The sequence below is a fragment of the Serinus canaria genome, chromosome 5 (genome assembly GCF_022539315.1).
Source record: "Serinus canaria isolate serCan28SL12 chromosome 5, serCan2020, whole genome shotgun sequence".
In the NCBI taxonomy this organism is placed as follows: domain Eukaryota; kingdom Metazoa; phylum Chordata; class Aves; order Passeriformes; family Fringillidae; genus Serinus; species Serinus canaria.
Window position 1 is genome coordinate 17,763,265 of NC_066319.1, and position 19,421 is coordinate 17,782,685.

Genomic DNA, 19,421 nt, shown 5'->3' on the forward strand with positions numbered 1-19,421 from the left:
CGCCGCTCGGTCCCCGTGGGCAGCGCCGGTCCGGCTCCGGCCGCTTCCGGTTGCTCCATGGACACGGGGTTGGCAGGGATGACCGGCATCCCTCTGCCGGTGTTTACACGCTTTGTGGGAGGAAAGCGGGGCGCAAAGGCCATCGTGCTGCGAGGCCAGCGCGGGGCTGCCCTCGCGGGATGCTCCGTTCCGCTCCCCTCGGGGCTGGGAGCATCCTCGCGCAGCCCGGTCCGGCCCGTGCGGTCCGTGAGGACACGGATCAGTGCTAAATACCTCTCGCAGACCGCAGCGGTTTTTTCCCCTCTAACTACTCTCGGCTGGGCCCGACCCAAATGTTCCCGTGGCGCTGGGTGAGCGCACGCACGTAGAGGAGGAAAGGCTGGTTTCGCGCTGTTCCATCGGCCGTGGGGCTCTGCCCGGGCTGTCCTCGGCTGTCCGCCGGCAAGGGGAGCGCAGCCCAGGCTCTGCTTGCAGGCGGACGTGACCCAGAGCTAACGTGCGTGTCCTCGCAGACACTCAGGGCATTGTCAGGAATCAGACGGGTACCGGGGAGAAAACAAGGTCCTTTTCCAGAGAACACAGAGCGGGACAAAACGTGCGCCAGCCTCGCTGCTGCCTGCCTGCTCGAGGCCTGAAAGAGGGGCGAAGCGGGAGGGACCAGGGCGAAACCGCTGGTGATGCCCCAGTCGGAGACATGCACTGCCTCTTGTTGGAAACGGTAGGATCTGCGCTGCAGAGCGGCAACTTCTGATCCGCACCTTCGTTCATGCGGGGCTTGCCAGCCTCCAGGGATAAGACTGGGGGCATGTTCCCCCCTTGGGATTCCTCCCGGAGTCCATGGGTGCAGCACAGCGGCACTGGCACCGCACCAAGGCGGGCACGGAGGGCAGCCCGTGACGCTCTCCCGCCATCCGCGAATGCACTTCCCTGTCACTGCACACATCGTGGCTCTGGCACCGCCGCGGGGACTGGAAGCCAGCTGGGAACAAAGGGAAGAGCTGCAGGGCTGGGATAAGCGGGAGCTCTCCCCGGGACAGCACCGGCCGTGTCAGCAGGACATTTCATCCCAGAGATTAAAAGCTGAGCCACTAACTTGTTTGGAGCTGGAGGGGGAGCGGGGGCTGAGGGCAAAGCCAGCAGCGCTGTAGCGAAGCCCCTGGGCCCAGGGCCTTGCTAAGGCAGTAGTAACTGTCCTGTGAGCCGGGCGGTCACGCCGTTCCTTCTGAGATTCGGACTACGGCATCTCCGGAGCGAGGGCCCGGTGCGCCCCTCGCCCGCCGCAGCAGCGCATCCTGTGCCCGCTGCTGTGCGCTCAGCTGGCTCCGCGCCGGCCCTGCTCCATGCTGGATGGTTTAACACAGCGGTCAGGGAGGTCCGAGCAACATCCAGAGCTTGGCAGCCAGCTGTGCAAGCACCGCTTCAAAACACACTTAGTCCCTGTGTGCTTACAGTCAGGAGAAGGATTGAAGGGTTTTTGGTTTTTTTTTAAGTAAAACCTGTAATGTATAGTACTGCCTAGAAGAGGGACTTGGTGGAGCACAGGAGCCGACAGCACGTGTGTCCTGTACCCTGTAGAACAGCTGGCAGAAGCAGCAGTGCTGGTAGGGAGGTGTCAGGGCAGTACCCAGCCATGTTACTTCCCACAAAAAAACCTATTTTATAAAAAAGAGTATTTTCCATGGCTGTGCCTTCTTTTGTGTTGGCTCACGCCCGGAGGGTGGAGGGGTCGGTGTGCTCCGCAGACGATTTCCCTCCAATCCAGGCACCAGCCCTGTGCTGGGGAAGATGTAAAATACGTGACTATTCCCCTACGGCTACTGGGTGAAAACAAAAAAACCCCACACAGCATGCACACAAAATGACAACAGAGACAGCCTGTCATTGTGCGGGCTGTCACACAGAAGAGGGGCTGTCCCCCATCCCCCCTCCACACCGGCAATGGGAGAGCAGAGCCACGGATGAGTGTTAAAGCGCTCCAGCAGAACATGTAAGGAAATCCTTTCGATGTGGAATTGCCACCGGCTATCAGGGAGCCCGCGCTGGGTTTTGCTTCCAAATCTTGCTCCAGATTGCAAAACACCCGTCGGAGCCGGGACAGCTGATGCCGAGGGAGTTTTCACAAGGGATGCAGAGCTCGTGCCTTTTGCCGGACAGCATGCATTATCAGTTCACCAGGGATGAGCCGTGTGGCTGCTGTTTGGTCAGCCACCACATCCGTACCCCAAGTGTTTTTCCTTGCCCAACAGCAGTCTGAATGAACCGGGGGGTCACAACAAACGTGCCCGCTCCCCCAGACGCGCTGTGGTTTCCGACCTGTTCGAGGAGGTCGTGTGTGGGACTTCAGGCAGATGGGAGCCAGCCTGCAGACTCGACGCCTGGCTCTCTGAGTCTCCGAACAAGACTTTTCCCACTACGGGACAGCGCTGCGCCCATCCATACAGCTCTGTGTCTGGTGCTTGGCAAATCCTCCTTGAGGTGCACTAAAATTTTCAGCATTCCAGCTGTTTGCTTGGCTGCGGCTTGTAGGGTGATGGGCGGGAGCGAGCTCACCCCATGAGAAGGTGAGCGCTGTTATACTGAGGATGTACAGAAAACCTCCAACTGCACGTCCCTTTTTTTGGGAAAGTTGCTGGAAGCAGACTCCCGGGGCCGAGGGACCACCTCCACCCCCTAGCACTGCGAGGGGCACTCGGGTTCGCCGCACGCTCAACCCAACGGAGAACAACGGAGGGGGGAAAACGTACAAAAAATTAATGTGACACGGTGACATTTGATGCAGCGAAAGGAGAGGCGGCAGTGGCGGGGGCGGCCGGGGACACCCCGACTCTCCCCCCGCCCCCTGGCCCCGTCCCTCCCGCACCGCCTACGTGCGCCCCGACACTGCCCTGATGGCACGGCCCCGGCGGGCCGTACCATGGGCCGGGCTCCGGCGGGGGCGGAAAGGGGACGGAGGGGAAAGGGGGAGACGAGTGGCGGGGCCGTGTGGGTCCAGTGGGGAAGGGGCTCCTCGCAGGCGGCGGCGGCAGAGCAGGGGGACGCCGCCGGCAGCCGCCGGCCCGAGCGGGGCGGCGAAGGCGGGAAGGGCGGGGGTCGGCGGGGCGGGGTGAGCGGGAGGCGGGCGGCGGCTCAACAGGTACAAATGGTTCCTCCCCCCAGCAGCAGCGACGTGCAGAAGCGAACGCGCCGCGCCCGCCGCTGTCACCGCCGGGGGGACGGGGGGGCCGCCTGCCCGCCCGGCCCCGCCCCGCCGCGGCCGTCGGCGGGCGGTGGCGGAGCCGCCATTGGCTGGAGGGGTGCGGGGGCGGGGCCGGCTGGCGGGCGCGCTGCGTCCCTATTGGCTGGAGCGGCGCGGGGGGCGGAGCAAGGAGCCGCGGCGCGCGGCGTGGGCCGGGCCGGGGCAGAGCGAGAAGTTGGCGGCGGCGGCGGCGGCGGGAGCGCAGGTGAGCGGCGGCCGCGCCGGGAGGGATCCCTCTTTCCGGAGCTGCGGGGCACCGCCGGCCCCGGGGCCGCACGGGCCAGCCTGTCCCGGGGGTGGGAGCGCGGAGCTGCAGCTCCACGCGCCGCGGAGCCAGGGCACGGCGCGGCTCCCCCCTCCCGCGCCCCATCCTTCGCGCTGCCCGGTGTCGCCTATGCTGCAGGCGGGCCCCGCCGCCCCCCCGTCACCCTCCAGGAGCAGGTGAGCCACTGACTAACGCACATTGTGCTCTCGGCGACTCCACTGTGCGTGTGACAGCGGCTAACCTGCTCCTCGGACATCACTGTGCGGCCGCCTCGCCTCCCCGGACCCCCGCCTCGAAGCCTCGACGCCCTCCTGCCCTCTCGGCCAGCCAGGTGAGGGGCTCCGGCGTGCCAAGGAGTCGGCTCCCCCATCGTTCGCCACTGTCCTGCTCCAGCGGTTGCCCGTGCTCGGCTCTGCCGACCCGCGATGCGCTGCCGGGAGTGCCCCAGGATCGGCCGCACTCGCACACAGGAGCGCGAAAAGATGGAGCAGTCCTGCAGCGGGCTCGGTGTGTCCGGCGGGAGCGGAGATGGAGGGAACGGGCCGCCTCGGCATGTGGGTGCGAGTAGTTGGTGGTAAAGTTGTTCAGGAGGGATGGCGTGCACGCCTCTGTTCTCTTACACTTTCCAAAGTAAATAAGTGCTAGCGGACTCCGTACCAAGTTAGAGACGCATCATCCCGGCCGGTGACGTCTTGAGACCCGGTCAGTGACTAACTGAACTGCTATTGCCAAGGGTGTGTTAATAGAAGAAACTCTGCCTAGTATTGCCCTGGATGAGTCACATTTAAAGAGAGACTCTCTAGTCTGTTAAAGGAAAAGCAGAAATGAACCTCACTTTCCTTTTTTGTTGCTGGTCTTTTTTCCATCCCACCCCTCACCTTTGCTCGCTGTTTTCTTCATCTTGTGCCAGGGCTGTATTGGCGCCCTGGGCCTGGCTGAGCATTTGCAGAGCTGCCTTGCCCAATGTGCTGTGATGTCACGCAGGGGACTCTGACTTCATGGCCCCGAGGAACAGGAAGGCAAGCCAGGCAGGGACTTTTCCAGCCACCCACGGTGGCTGTCACTGAAAACGGAGGAAGTGACGAAGCAGATGGCTTCTCCTACAAAGTTATCTCTTGTGATTTTTTGGCTGGTGAAGAAGCTGGGTAGTTGAAAAGTGTGTTTTCTGAAGAGCAGCACAGCTTCATTGTCAGCTGAAGTTCCCAATAACCAGCTAGGATTCACTGCAGCTGCTGAGGTTCCCTGGAAGGGCTCAGGTATTCCCCCTACTCCTGGGGCTGCTCTCATGTAGCCCTGGGCTGTTGCAAAGGCTTGGTCTGAAGGAATTGGCAGTGCTCTGGTCAATAAGTAGTTAATTGCACAGAAGGCAGAGCAAGGTCCTCTGTTGGTAAAGTGTCTCTCTGAGAAGTTTTGCTTGTCCCTATCTCTCCTTCATGCTCTTATCATTTCTGCCTCTGGGTTGGGTCCCAGAGGAACATCTGCTCTTCACAGGAAAACTCAGCTCCCTCTGTGCTCTGTGTTTCCGTAGTGCTCAAACAGCCTGGGAAGATGGGAAAACCAGCCAAAGTTACCCAAGATGCTTTCATGTTTGTTCAGAAGCCAAATGGGCCTTTTTAATTTTTTTTAATGGGGACATTGTTGGGGGGCAGACAAGTTTGCAGCTGTCTCAGCCTCGGATTGCTTTTTTTCTTCTCTCGCTGCACCTACAGCATCTTCCCACTGCTGGTCCCGAGCAGGGAGGAGCACAGTGTAGCCACACAGAGAAAGGGAGGGAGGGAAACCTGGTGCAAAATGCATCCGTGTACAAGTATGTCTGAGAGCTGAAACTGAAGGCCACAGTCCCCCTGCCATCCCATTTTATAGGTGACCATGCAGGTAACAAACCTGTGTCTGAAAATAAAGGTGCTTTGTTTCTCTTTGAATAAACAGCCCTGCGCTAGGGACTGTGCTGGCTGATGAGTTAACCCCGGGAGATGCCGCTGGCAGGAGCAGCTCTGCAGGTCGCCTGGCAAGGCCTGTCCCATTCCCATGAGCAGCACCACGGTATGAATGCTTCCGACTTCCTCCTACCAATGGAACCATCCTGTTCAGCTCCAGTAAGCTAAAGGAAGGGGTTGAAGTGAAGTTTGTTTGGTTTTGCCTTTTTTGTGTGTGTCTCCAGTAAGTGAGGGGAGCATCCAACTCAATTCCTGTTTTTAACATTCTTCTGGCATGATTCAAAACTAACCTGCTGTGCTGTCACCTGAAGTCGTCAATAAATGTGCAAAACCAGTGTTTGAGTGCTGATTACTGTAATCCAGGGCATCGGACCATGAGAAGAGGAAAGCTGTGCCTTCTCAGTGATGTCTCTGATTGCACTGCATGCCTGGTTCCTCCCATATCTTATTTTGCCTCTGTGGCCACTGAAGGTGGCTTGAAAAGGAGAGCAGAAGGGTGTAACATGGTTGTCCCCCAAGCAGAAAGCCCAGTATCAGCCCTTCTGTTCTGGCCTAGCTGCAGGGTGCTCCTGAGTGATGAGAAAATAAACCAGGGCTGTGATGTCCTTTGATTTCATGTTTTTCAGTAGCTAAATAAACAGATTTGTAAGATGGTACTTAGCTTGGTTAGAAGCGTAGTTGTGCGCTTTCACTTCGAACTGTGAGATTTTTGGTGAGAGGCAGGAGAGTGCTTTACAGGAGGGGAAGATGATGAATTTCAGGCCTGTTGAGCTGAAGGGATTCTTCGTGCTCTTCAAAGATTTTGTTCTTGTTTCAGCTCTTCATGGAGGGAAGGGAACAGGCCTTACTCTTCAAGCTAAGAAGCGCCTGTTGTGTTCTATCCATAACATGTCCCAGTGTCAGGTGAGCCTCACCGAAGGAGCAAGCTGCTCTATGAGGAATAGGAGGAGTACATTAATTGTTTAAGAGGAAGTCAGTTAGTTAAATGCAAGCAGGGACTTATATAATACATCCTAAAAAAAAAAAAAAAAAAAAGAAAGATTTCTGCTGGCAGGAGGTTCCATTGGGAGAGAAACTTGCTCATCCATAAACAAGAAAATTTCCCAGCCTCCTCTAGTGCTTTATGGTTTGGTTTTTTTTTTCCAGGGCAAGGTAGAATGCAGTCAGTCTGCACTCTGAGATGGAGAAAGAAAAATCATCATAGGAGAGCAGACAATGCTCCCTGCACGGACACACATGCTGGTTCAAACAGCTCTTCTTCATCTGCAGTGAACTATGCTGGGAGAAGCTGTGCAGCCAGGAGCAAGCAGCAGAGCATCTGTACACCACTTGGGGAGCAAAACCATCAGGCATTTTCTCCTCCAGACATTCACACCTTTCCTTATGTAACTGGTGCTGAAGTGAGTGCTTTAAAAGCTGCTTGCCAAATCCAGGGGCTGGGAGGCAGCACAAATGCTTCTGGCACTCTAGATGAAATTGAGGGGGGAAAAAAAACCCAAACCCAAACACCCAGGAACTCGTAAAAATATGTAACTGCAACTTGGGGATGGTTCAAGTGTCTGCAGCAGTGTTGCCCTGAAGAAACTGCACTGGCCTGGGGCAGTGCTGGCACCCAGATCACCATCTGATGAGGGTGGTGAGGAGCTGACTGTCCAGGATAGAGGGGTGAGCAGCTGGGGGCCATTTTTTTTCTTACACAATATTAAAAAAAAAACAAAAAAAACCTAAAAAAAAAAAAAAAATCAGGTAGTGCAGCCAGGAAAAGGGCGCCAGGGAGGCTAAAGGTGGCTGAAATACTCTTCTAAATGGTGCTTTGTGCTGGCAGAACCTGCAGATGTATTAAAAAAAAAAAGTCAACAAAAATGCAGGACTGCTCACCAATGAAAAACAGGTATATCCTTCACTTTGTGATTTTTGGGTGGCACAGGAGCTAGCCAGGAGAAGCATCTGAGGAGAGAGAAGCTCTGAAGTCCATTCCTGCCCACTCCAGGGAAGAAAGAAGCTGCCCACGGTGCCTGAGGGACATGGGGACACGAGGTCCGTGCACAGCCAGGCACAGCATCCTCGAGCCACCCTGCACGCTTGGATCCCTGCCTTGCCTGCGAGCCAGTTGTTCCCTCTCCAGTACGCGCCGTACGCAGGGCTTTTGGTTTGTTTTTTAAGGGAAAAAACAATAATTTATTTGCTTTGTTTTAATCTCATAACAATGGGTAATGGTAATTTCTTCCTACCACTCTGTAGTGGCCTAGAAAAGGACAGCATCGTCTCCACTGTAGCAAGAAGGCTTGTCCCAGGGCATAAAATTTTAATTAGGAACAATCACGCAGCCTTGAAATGGGAATTGCGAGCAGCAAAAAAGTCAAACCATCAATAAAATATTCAATGGCAGAAATGTATTATTGACACAGACTTTAGAGCAGCTAAAAGCGGGAGGGCGGGGCAGCGGGTATCGAGCCTCACTGTGTTAAATAACAGGCGGGGAGCCGCGCTCGCCCCCCGGCCCGCAGGAATATAGGTCACCCTGGGCTGGGGAGCTCCCGAGGTAACACAGCAGTTTGATTACCACCTCTGTCCCACGTGCACCACAGCAGGCACAGAGGTGTTAATCAAAGTAATTTATTACCTCCCGAAACACTGCTGGCCCAGGCAGGAGCTGGATGATGGCGGGTGGGACGCAGAAGGAAGAAAATCTGCAAAGAGCCACAGTCCTGAGCTGAAAAGAGTTAGCCCCTGGTCAAGGCCCTCTCGCTAGCCCTGTGCCCGGTTATCAGTGGGGGACACAGTTGATTTACTCTCTCTCCCACCCATGCAACAGTTCCAAATCCTGCATGCCAGCCAAGGGGCAGCAGCTGAAGGGCCAAATCTGCAGTGATATATATATTTAAAATCTTTATTTTCCACACCCTCCCACACCTCCCTCTAGGAAAGACTGCTGCTGGTTTGGCCTGTTATGATTATGACTGAATTATGACTGAACCTACAAAACTGATAAATAATATATAATTGTAACAGAGGGGGAAAACATCCCCCAGACATTCAAATTTTCTGTCCCCATTTGGAAGTATCATAGGTGATGACCCTTTTCTCTTTATTCCTGTTTCTTTTGCAGAAGGCAAGGCTACAAATGTAACCCAAAAAGGGAAGATCCAGTTTTAAACTGACTGGAGAGGTCAGTTTTTTGGTCAGATAGGCAAAGGATGTCCCGTGATACACTGAAATCCAGCCATGTCCAAGGCAAGCAGGTTTTCTAAACCTGCTTCTCCTGCCCCTCCCCAAGCAGCACTGAAATATTCTTTACAATGTCCATCACCCACTTAGCAAGGCAAGAGTCCAAAAAAAAAAAAAAAAAAAACAAGCAGGGGAGAAACCAAATGCAGCTGCATGAAATGAACACATTTTTAACTAATTTTCCTTGAGATATATGATTTAAGGAGGAGGGTGTGGAGGAGCTTGAAAAGCAACCCACCCCAAAAGCCCCAGTTAAAAAAAGGCAACTTTGAAATTGCATCTCCCCAGTCATAACCTAAGACACAGCAGTACCAGTGGATCTCCCAAAAATGCAAACTTTAATCCTTTAATATTGATCAGCCTGCTGGGCTATGGTGACACCTTGAAAATCAGCTTTGAGAGAAGAGGTCCCCAGGGACAAGAGCCCAGCAGAAGCTCAGGGGAGATGGTGATGGACAGCAAGAACTGACATTCCTGGCTGCTGTTATCCAGGTGCAGAAAAAGGGGCTTGGAGGCAAATGGGAAATTTCCCCTTACCTGCTCCTGTCTGCAGCTGAGCGCCACCCCCTTTGCCTCCTGTCCTAAAATGCTCTGAGCTGCTGCTGCTGTGCATTATTGAAATGTTGCCATGTTTCATCCCAGAGATGGCCGCATCTCACCGGAGACAAGCTGCATCCCCTGGTTGTAAAGCACTTCATGATTAAAAAAAAAAAAAGGGGAAAAAAAAGGAAGAAAAGAGCACTGTGTGCAAAAGAGTCAGTTGGTTATAAAATACTCACAGCTTTAATTTGGCAAATAGAAAGAGATGGCTTGGAAATGGAAGAGGCAGCTGCAGGGTGTGCAAACCACTGGACGCATCCAGCAGGCACCGGCAGGGACTGCTCACCCTGGCCACAACAGCACACTCACACTTGCTTTGCTCAAATCCTTTCCCAAAGATTTATTGAAAATTGGATCTGTGGCGCACAGGATTTACATTCGCACAGGGAAGCGGGGTTTTACCGGGAACGCTGTGCCCAAGTCACATTTTTCGCATACGACACATTGAAAACTGGCTCAGGAATCTCCCAGACAAACTCATCCCCTCCCCAAACCGCTTTGGTTTTGCAATTAAAATACAAGGTGCCCCACCGTGACAGATGAACAGAATGGTAACTACTGGCCATCGAGTTAAAAGAATTAAAAATATCTGGGAAATGTCACCAAGAGTATTTTGGTCCTGTTCCCCCATCACACCACCACCAGGGAAGGGCTCATTCTGCAATTTTTTACTTTAAAAAGAAGTTGAAAGATTAAATGAACTTAAGAAAAACAACTCCCATTGTGTGCTTCCTTGAAGCATGGTCTGTGTGGCACCATAGAAAGTGGTTTCTCCTACAGGTTTTTTATAATATACATTAAAAAAAAGACAGACCAGAAATTTGTCTTAAAACTGCTTTTGGGCCTCTCCTGCCACCAGTGAGGAGGCTGTTTGTCATGGCCTCGCTTGCAGTGACGAGTTGCTGTGAAATCTGTTAATTTGCTCCATCCAGGTGAGCCTCCTCGTGGGTCTCCACTGCAGCTTCACTCCCCTAGCCAAAGGAACAATGACTTTTCCAAATGCACGATGGATCTTTCGTGGAGGCTATGCAGAATGGGTGCACTGCTGTTTTCTGTTCAATATAGAAACTGCTTAAAAAAAAATAGAAGGGAGTCGCTTTCATCCTCAGGGAAAGAGGGTTGCTTTGTGAGATCAGTCTCTAGTTTTACTTTACAGTCTGTAAAAATATTCTGGCCATTCACATCCATTCACAATATAAAGCAGTAAAAAAAAATATAAAATATATATATATTTTATATATATAATATGGTTTATTTATAGAGTTACACTTTGAAGGCAATTGATCCTCCACTGCCTGGGCCCTTTTACCTCCAGATGCTCTGCCTGGTTGATACAACTGCAAGACAAGAGAAAAAAAACCACCTGAACAATCCCACCATGGTGGGTGAGAACTTGCAACAAGGAGAGTGGAAAACAGGATGTATGTGGTGAGCACAAAGCCTGGACTGGGAGATGGGAACGCGGTTGCCGCAGTGTTCTGAAGGATGGGTGGATGTATTGGGCTGTGTGGAGGACGGCAATAGGGTTTTGCTGAGGCAAAGGTGGCATGGGTGGGACTAGGATGCCAGGGTGGAGGCACCATCACCACAGCAGGTAGGTGTCCCTACCACAGCACTCTTTTGCTGCACCCAAAAAACAGGTGCAAGGTGACAAAAGAGTCACAGGAGGTAGGAAGGGTTTTGGGATGAACTAGTCACTAATTTGGAACAAAAGTAGCTCCTGTAAAAGACAGGAGACAAGTTTCCCTCATCCTAACCGAGCAAGGTCTGAAGCCTGCGGGATACAGAGTGGCAGGAGAGAGGATAAGAACCATCCTCCACAGCTCCTGGCAGGGCATAGAGCCAGGCTGCCAGTGTGTGAGCCCCTGGCAGCACAGCAGAGACCGCCAGAGTGTGAGCTGTGCGCTTCCTAATGGCATCTATAAATAGCTCTGGCCTCCCACCACCAGCACACGCTTGCTCTCTGCAGCCCATTTTGGGCAGCAAAAGCCTCTCCCCTATTCCCACCCATCCTCTGCAGAGCGGCTCACACTCCCAGGGTCCCACTGGGACATACGCACCCTCGGGGTTCAGGCTGGACACCAGGGGCTCCGGCAGGGTCCTGGGATGGCCGAGGAGCTGCTTGGTGCTGACCTGGGGAGGCAAGTCTGTACCAGCGGTGGGAGAAAAACCTACGGGATGGGGAAAAACATCAGCTCAGGCAGGGCTCGAGCCTCCCAGGCTCACTGGGCACAGCCACTGCAGTGCCGCAGGGCAGTCATGTCACCCGCTCCGGGTGCTCCGGGGGAGAAATGACCAGGTTCCTTTCCATAAGAACCACCCCCCGCCGCCTCCTCTCATGCCTATGAGGATGCGGACAAGGCCCTGGGCACCACCCTTCCCTTGCCAAACACAGAAAGGTCATTTGGGCCAGAGGTTGTCCCCACCAGCCCCCAGGGACTGATGGTGGCATTCAGCCACCTGACTTCTGCTGCAGCCGCTGTGGTGACATGAGCAAGGCTGCAAAGGAAAGCTCCCTGCAGCCACCTCGGCCCCAAAAGCAGCAATGCAGGATCCGACTCCCATGCATGTCTACGAGCAGCCCCCCGGCTTCAACTGGGAGGAGGAAGGAGCCCCAGGGATGAAAAATCTCTGAAACCCTGCGGAGTGGTGAGCGACTACCATGTCAGCACACAAACCCCCACCGCCTAATCTCAGTGCCCAGGGGAGAACTGGTCAGCTTTGGGGCTGACCCCTCGGAGAAGGAGGCAGGGAGCGGGCAGGGGTCCCGCGGAGCAGCCCCCGCGGCCGAGCCAGCGGCAGCGTGCTGACCTCCGTTTCTCCGGTAGGCTGGCAGCTCGCACGGGCTCGGCTCCGGCTGGGCGTCCTCCTCGGACCTGGCCTGCAGGACGGTCACCGTGGCCCCCGTCTGCTGAATAAACTGCTGCAAATTACACTGCCTCAGCTCCTTATTTAACTCCTCCAGTTCTTGGGTCTGGGCCTGCAAAACACACACCGAGGGGGGGGGACAGGGTGAGCCGCATGTTCCCCCCCATGCCCCACGCCGGCCGGCAATCATCCGCTGGGGCTGCTCCCCGGCTGGGGCTCACCCTGCCGGCGCCAGCAGAGGTACTGCGGCTCAGCCGCCCCTCTCTGAGGGCTACAGGAAGGGAGATGCCCAGGCAACGGGAACGAGGAAGACGCTGGATTGGAAACAGCCCTGCTCTGCTGCATCTCCACAAGAGGGTGCAAGCAGCCATCAAAAGCAGCCGCCGCCGTGCTGGGAGATGCCAAATGCAAATGAGATGCTCAGGGAAAGATGCTGAAAGCATGGACAACCTGGGGAAGGCCTGGCTGGATAAAAGCTTCCCCGTTTTGCTCCAAAGGGACATAGTGGGTAGAAGGCAGGAATCATGCAGCCCCTTGACCCCTGGGAGGCTGGGAGGCTGCAACCGGAGAGCTGGGGCGGCATCACAGCTCATCCCCAGACTGCCATCTCCACAATGTGCAGCCCCCCACCATGAGCCCAAGCCCTGCATGGTCCAAAGACTTTGTGCACAGGCACCATGGGGATCTGTGCTAAGCCCTTTGTGACTCCTTCAGCCAAGATTGATTGGATTGATTGACCCTTGTGCCACTGCCACCAATCCCACACGGGGACCACTTGCTCCAGCACCATTGTCTGTGCTGGAGCGAGGTGATGCTGTGCTCCCAGAGCACCAGTCAGAAGGAGCACTAGCCCAGACATAGCTTGCACAGAAAGCGATGAGTGTGAGACCCTGAGCCAGTGAGGCAAGAGCGGTGGTGTCCCTCTGTCAATGATCACTGCTGCTGAGAGCTGTGTACCCAGTCCCACATTCGTTGGGCAGGTGGAGTAACCAACCCCACTCAACCCATTGGTCTAATGCATCTGGAAAGCTGGTCCCACCCCCTCCTGAAGGTCTTATGATCCCATGGCTTGGCTCAACCCAGTCCTATCTACCTGCAGGTTCTTCTCAGCTTCCTCCAGGGCCTTCTCCACACTGGCCAGGTTGCTCTCCAGCTGGGTGCCTTGCTTGACCTTGGCCTCCAGGTCTCTTTTCATTTTGGTGGCCATGTCCTCCAGTTCTATGGGGCTGGGCATGGAGATCTCCTTCCCCCTCTTGGCCCTCTCGGCCATCTCCCATTGGATCTCCTCCTGCAGGGCTTCAGTCCGGACACTCAGCTCATAGATCCTCTGGGTGTACTCCTCCAGGCTGGCCCGCAGGCTCCTAACCCGCTCCTGTCGCTCCCGCTCGCACTCCTTTTCCAGCCGGAGCTCACTCTGCCAGAACTCCTCCTCACCCAGCTCCGTCTCATTCCTCCGCACCACTTGCTCCAGATAGAGGATCTCATTCTCCTGGCCAGCGAGCCGGCTGCGCTCCCAGAGCCGTAGGTCCATTTCTAGGGTGTCCCCATGGGCCTCCAAGGAATGCAGCTGCTCCTGCTGCTGCAGCACTCTCCTAAAAAGCTCCTCCTTGGAGGGCTGGACAACACCACCACCCTCCAAGTCTAGCCCATCCCGTGTTTGGTGCCTCCATCGGCCCACAGTGAACAGGTCGCTGGAGCCTGTAGGACCCAGGCTGAAGGTCATGGATTTTTTGGGCTCCCTGGAACGGGGTCCATCTATGCTGGTGAGCCTGGGCTTGATGGGCAAGCTGGCCCGGATGAACGTCCTCTCGGGAGCCTGGGGAGCGCCCTCCGAGGAGGGCCGCTCAGCCATGCTGGGGCCTGTCCGCCGCAGGATGAACTGCACGTCGTTGGCATACTGCCCACACTTGGCCAGCGACTCCAAGGGACACTCCAGCGGCAGCAGCTGCCGCTCCTTCTCCCGCAGCTTCTGCACCAGCACATAGCGGCCCGTCTGACCTGCCGGGAGGAGGTGAGCGCATCAGATGGGGAAAGCAGAGGCCAGCAGGGCTGTGCTGAGGCTGCTGCCCCACAGGCAGAGCTGGTGACATCCCCACCACCACAGAGCAGGACCACCGCCCACCCAAGGACTCCTCTTCCCAGAAGAGCCTGCAGATGGGGCACCCCCCAGCAGATGGAGATGGCTCACCAATGGCCCGTGCCAGGGCGATGACCACTTCTTGGCAGGTGGTTTGCTCTGAGACTCCACACACGACCCTCTGGATCCCATCCACCCAGACCTTCAGCTCCATCCCCACAGCTGCCGGGCCTCAGGTGCTCTGGGTCATTGCAGGACAGGCTGCCTGTGGGCAGAAAAGAAACCAGGTTTCCATCCCAAGCCACTGACAAGGAATACAACATGTTTTGAAAGCAGTGTCATTAAATGAAAATCCCATGGGGTGAATCCTAGACCAATGTTGTTCACTGCCACCCTGTGCACAGACTGCACTTTTGCTGATGTTATTAAATGCTGATATTAATCTGCAAAAAAAAATTTTTTTTCCTCATGTCTGGACAGTGGGTCCAAATCTTCCCGTGGTGGTAAATGATGAGGTTTGTGTGCCTGTGTGGTGCCCAAAAGATGCCCAGGTTATTTCTACTGTGAGCACACACTTTTAATGGGTTTACTGGACTTTCACTGCAATTTCTCTGAAAATTTGACAGAGTGGCACTGAGGGATTTTCTAAACAACACTGGAAAAGGCAGATGAACTGCTGGCTGCCCGCTTTTGCAATGATATAGAGGGAAGGTAGATAATGCACATTTTAATCTTTTCTTATTTACATCCATGTCAATTTATCAGAGAGAGATGAAGAAATTAAAATAAAGCCTCTTTCTGAACAAAAGCATGACCAAAGGTAGGGTTTGGGAGGGGCAGCCAGGCATAAACACCCATACACAGGATTGGGGAGTGGTGCCAAAATGGCCAGACCCAGGCTCTGACCAACACTGGGCCCAACTCAACTCCCATCCAGTGGGTACTACTACCATAAAACAACACCTCTTAGCCTGGGCACATCCAACTCCTGTCTCTTCCAGCAGCTCAACAACTGCAATTGGCATAAATTAAAAAAAAAAATAGGCACAAGCTGTAAAGAACTCAAATATTTGAGTTTACAGTGTTTTCAAACACCATGCAAAGATGTATCTATTTTCCCTGCTATAGCACAGTATCAGTCTTGTCTGAAAGCCCTGGAAGGAGTAACACACGCTAAATTTTCAGGCTCTCCATCCAGGGGGGTCACAAACGGCTTTCCCAGCTTCACCTGGCTGGTCGCAGCCCCTCCCACTGCTCCAGCTATCCCAAGTTTGCAGCCAGGCTGTGAGAAAGCTTGACCTTAGGTTAAACTCCACTTCTTCATTATTTTTTGTTGCCTACTTGAGTAATCAAAGGCAGGGCTTGAAGAGCCCTGTCTCCGGTGATGAGGAATTCTAATTGTGGTGTGAGAAAGGCAAGGAGAAACCAAGGAAGACACGGCTTCGCGAGGCCGTTCTGCGCAGGTGCTGGGTCCTGCTGGTGCCACCTCCCTGCCCACCTCCAAAACACGGGCACGGAGCAGCCGTCACAAATACCTCAGCGCTGAGCTCATGTTTGCCTTGGCTGAGCCACCGGGGAAAACTGTGGGGCTGAAGGACACCTTGGGTTCGGCCCACCTCCCTGTAAGCCCTGAAACACCAACATTTGCAAGAAACAAATTTGAAGCTGCATTTTGGCACCACTCCCCAATCCTGTGTATTCAAGGCTGCAACTGTCCCCCGGCATGGAGCAAAGTCCAGGTGCCACTGCGGCACCACCCAAATCACCCTGAAACCGCTGTTGTTCACCACCCCCACCTCCCCCTCAGCATCACCCTAACACCAAAACTGGAGTGCAACACACCCCATAGAGCATTCCCTACACCCCCCTTCCCTGCCCAGGGACCAAGCTAGTCTCAAATCTAGCTTTTTGTGCCACAACCCAGTATACGACGGCCAGGAGCTTAAGAATAAACAAGAAAAATAACCCAGCTCGTTGAGTCACACCAAACAGTCTCACCTTGCTGGCAAAATCCAGGGGCTGCCGAGCGCTGTGGGAGCGGGATGGCTGCCGGCACTCGGGTCCCGGGCACCTGCCCGGGTTCAAACCAGGCACCAACTTCCAGCCCCGCCTTGCCCGGCCTTCCAGGCAATCATTTACCAGCAGCCCGGCATGCGGCACAGCGCTGCCAGCAGGCTGGGAGACAGGCAGCCAGCTTTGCTCCTCATGCCAGAGAAACTCCCCAAAAAGCAGCCAAAAATCCCCACGACATTCTCCAATGGATTTTATTGCTGCCTTAGATCCTTGCAAGCACAGGGGGTCCTTGCTGTAACCTCTGAGGGTTTTGGGAGCTGTCTCCAGCTTGCAGCCAGATCCAGGATGTTATCTGCCCCCCTGAAGAGGGCTGAGGGCTGCTCCCTTCTCTGTCTGCCCTCTCCCTGCCTTCTGGAGAGGATCAGCTCCCACTCAAAACCAGCCTCACTGCCCCTCTTCCCCCAGGTCCCTGGCCTCACAAGGGAGCTGACAGGAAAAAAGTTCATCCTTATCTGAAGGGACCTGCAATGCTCCCTGATCCCCTCAGCTCCTGCCTGGGAGGGACATCACAGACTGCACTCAGCATCTCATCCCCAGCACTCCACCATGACAGCGTCACCCTAGTTAAGAAAAAAAAAACCCAAAAACTAGCACACCATAAAACCCCATCAGGCTATAAACCTAAAAAACATTCACCTTGCCCCAAGCATCACCTTTGCTGTAACCCACTCAGTTCTTTACCATCACTCAAAACCACAGCAGCTGGGGGTGAGTCTCATTGCCCCACTTGTAAATAGACCCCCTCTTCATGGGCTTCTCTGCCGACCCCCTGCATTAATAGTGGGTGCCTTCGTTACACCACCAGGTAGGAGAAATAATTCTTGCCTTTTTTTTTGGGCAAGAATTATTTTTCCTGGGGAAGAGCAGCTTCTCAGCAGAAGGTGGGTTTCCAGCTGCCTCTGTTTGTATTTGCCCCAGGAGGTCGCTTTGATCATGAACCAGAAGTGCAGGCAGCTGCCAGGCCCTGCCCCTGCCCCAAAACAGCACCAGGGAAGCCAGCAGGTGGCCGTGAATGCCAGGACACATGACTGCTGCTCCCAAAGGCCACTCATTTTATTATAAATAATTCTTATTGGAAGCAGATTAACAAAATGACTAATTTTCAGTTCCCTTTCCCCATGTGATGGGTCCTAAAATTGAGGGTAAGGATGATTCATGCCATGACTTCAACTAATTTCCTGACTGAAAGTCAGAATTTCAAATGCTGACACTAAAAATTTTTTTTTCAAAATTAAAAATCTCAGATCCTGCAGCTTTATTTTGATTCCTGGCACTGCTGTCTCCCAGCCTCCCTGAAACTGTCAGGCTAAAGGAAGGGGAGATGAAGGAGTATTTCTGCATCTGCAGGAGGATGCACATCTTGCTCCTGCAAACTGCCATCCTCATGGCTGCTGGGACTCACAAGGGTCTGGTGACCTCCCCTGGACCTGAAATAATAGAACATTGGCCAGTCACCTCCTCACAAAAGTGAAGACCACTCCTGATTTGTAGGGCCACCTGCCATGTCCCCTATGGGGTCTCTCAGAAGCTGAGACAGCACCTTCCAGCCAAGGACTGCAAGCACTTTGCAAGAGTCTTTCTAATATGTTTTGCCACACACAATAATAATAATTTTTTAAAAAATACAAATCTGTTTCAGAAAAAACTCACCCATTTGGCACCCAACAGCAAGGCCTACTGCAACCAAAATACCAAAGTACCCCAAACATCTCTATCAGAGCTCCTAAGAAGGACTGTCTGGGACTAGCATAAAGGTTTTGAGATGGGCAACCTGCCAGCACCAAGGCTTCACCCATTTTTGCAGGTTCACTCACCTCCCTCGCCGTGTCCACCCCCTGGCAGGGAGCTGGGTACAGGGCCAGGTGGCAGGAGAGGAGCACCACAGGGAAGGCTTCCCAGAAAGCATAATTAAAATGAAAGGAATCCAGGAAAGACCAGCCTTTTGTGGCAGGGTTTGGGCTGAGGGTAGGGGTCATAAAGACTCATAGTTAATAAACTGCATTAGTACTTGAGAGCAGGCTGTGGTGAGCCTGCCATCCATGAAGCACCAAGGTGTCCATGGGGACCAGCAGCTTTGCATCCCTTTGGATGCAGCCCAGGAAAATGCTGGGGTACTCCCAGTTGCTTTATTTCTACTTTGAACCTGACCCTCTGGCTCCTCTCCCACCCAGTGCCAGGGGGATGCTCATCCCAGCTGTGTGCAGACACACCAATGAAAAAACCCAACCCAACCCATGAGTAAGCAGCAAGTGGGGAGGGGAGGGCTGGGCCTGTGCTGCCATCCTCTGTGCTGGGGCGCTGGCAGCCTGGCTGTGACTCACTGCCCTGCATCAACTGCTGCGGTGACACATCCAGCAGCTATTTCACACTTCCTCAAGTCTCCCTGCTCTAAGCACTGGGCCCAGCTCCTGCACCAAAGGGAGAGATGGTACTTGCCCGCCTGCTGAAACCTCTGAAGGGGCTGAAGCCTCCCTGTTGCTGTGGTGACCAACACAGAGAAGATCCATAAACGACTGAAGCCTCCTGACAACACCTGCAGCGGGTTGGAGGGGATGGGACATGGTCCAGGTTTTCCTCCAGACAACGAACTGTGTCCTGCTGCCTTGGGACCCTCTTTTGGAGTGACATCACCTGCCCTTGGCTGAACTGTTACAGGGACTGAGCAGTTCTGCTGGGCTTTCCATGCCATGTCCATCCCAGGACAGAAGGCAATGCCATGGTCAGGGTTGATCGCTGGCCGGTCCAGCGTTGAGCACGGATCAGCTATGGCAAGGTTTGATGCCATGGCACATGCCAGGCTGGCAGTTCCCTTGCTGGGCCAAGATGACCATCCACATCTCTGAACAAGCTGTCTGTGCAGCAGCAACCACGCATGGTCACTGCCACTGCAGCCGGGAGCACCAGGCAAAGCCCCAGCCACTTGGTGCATGACCCTTCCACCATTCCAGCTTGTGCTGAGGATGCCAGCCCCAGGATCCTGAAGGAACACATCCTCTGGCCTGGTGCAAGGCAGCCAAGAGGGTCACTTACCAAAGATGGCAGTGTCTTGTCCTTCGGCGTGGCGGCCATCAGGGTGCGGCTGGGACACTCGCACAGAGCTCCAAACTGGAGCAGCAGATGGGTTACTTCATCCCAGTA

At 54.4% G+C, this 19,421-nt stretch overlaps 1 protein-coding gene and 1 long non-coding RNA gene across 5 annotated transcripts in view; one reads left to right on the top strand and one right to left on the bottom strand.

Moving 5' to 3' along the window:
* The first annotated feature begins 3,398 nt into the window (after positions 1–3,398).
* Positions 3,399–5,772, top strand: LOC108963527 (uncharacterized). Its single transcript, XR_007777805.1, has 2 exons — positions 3,399–3,440; positions 3,734–5,772. It is a non-coding gene; the product is annotated as an uncharacterized LOC108963527 (long non-coding RNA).
* Positions 5,773–9,590: 3,818 nt separating this feature from the next.
* The window catches only part of RASSF7 (Ras association domain family member 7), a 33,905-nt gene continuing 24,074 nt past the window's right edge, over positions 9,591–19,421 (bottom strand). For 2 of the 4 annotated variants that reach the window (XM_018924372.3, XM_030240211.2), the window contains exons 2-6: positions 14,322–14,475; positions 13,227–14,131; positions 12,077–12,245; positions 11,326–11,436; positions 9,591–10,602 (exon numbers count right to left, since the gene is read on the bottom strand). In XM_018924372.3, the coding sequence (XP_018779917.1) occupies positions 10,571–10,602; positions 11,326–11,436; positions 12,077–12,245; positions 13,227–14,131; positions 14,322–14,424 (1,320 nt within the window). In that variant the 5' untranslated portion in view covers positions 14,425–14,475 and the 3' untranslated portion in view covers positions 9,591–10,570. Of the gene's footprint in view, positions 10,603–11,325; positions 11,437–12,076; positions 12,246–13,226; positions 14,132–14,321; positions 14,476–15,745; positions 15,840–16,208; positions 16,327–19,421 lie in introns of those variants that run through there. The other 2 variants (XM_018924371.2, XM_009099283.4) reach the window with 2 other exon arrangements.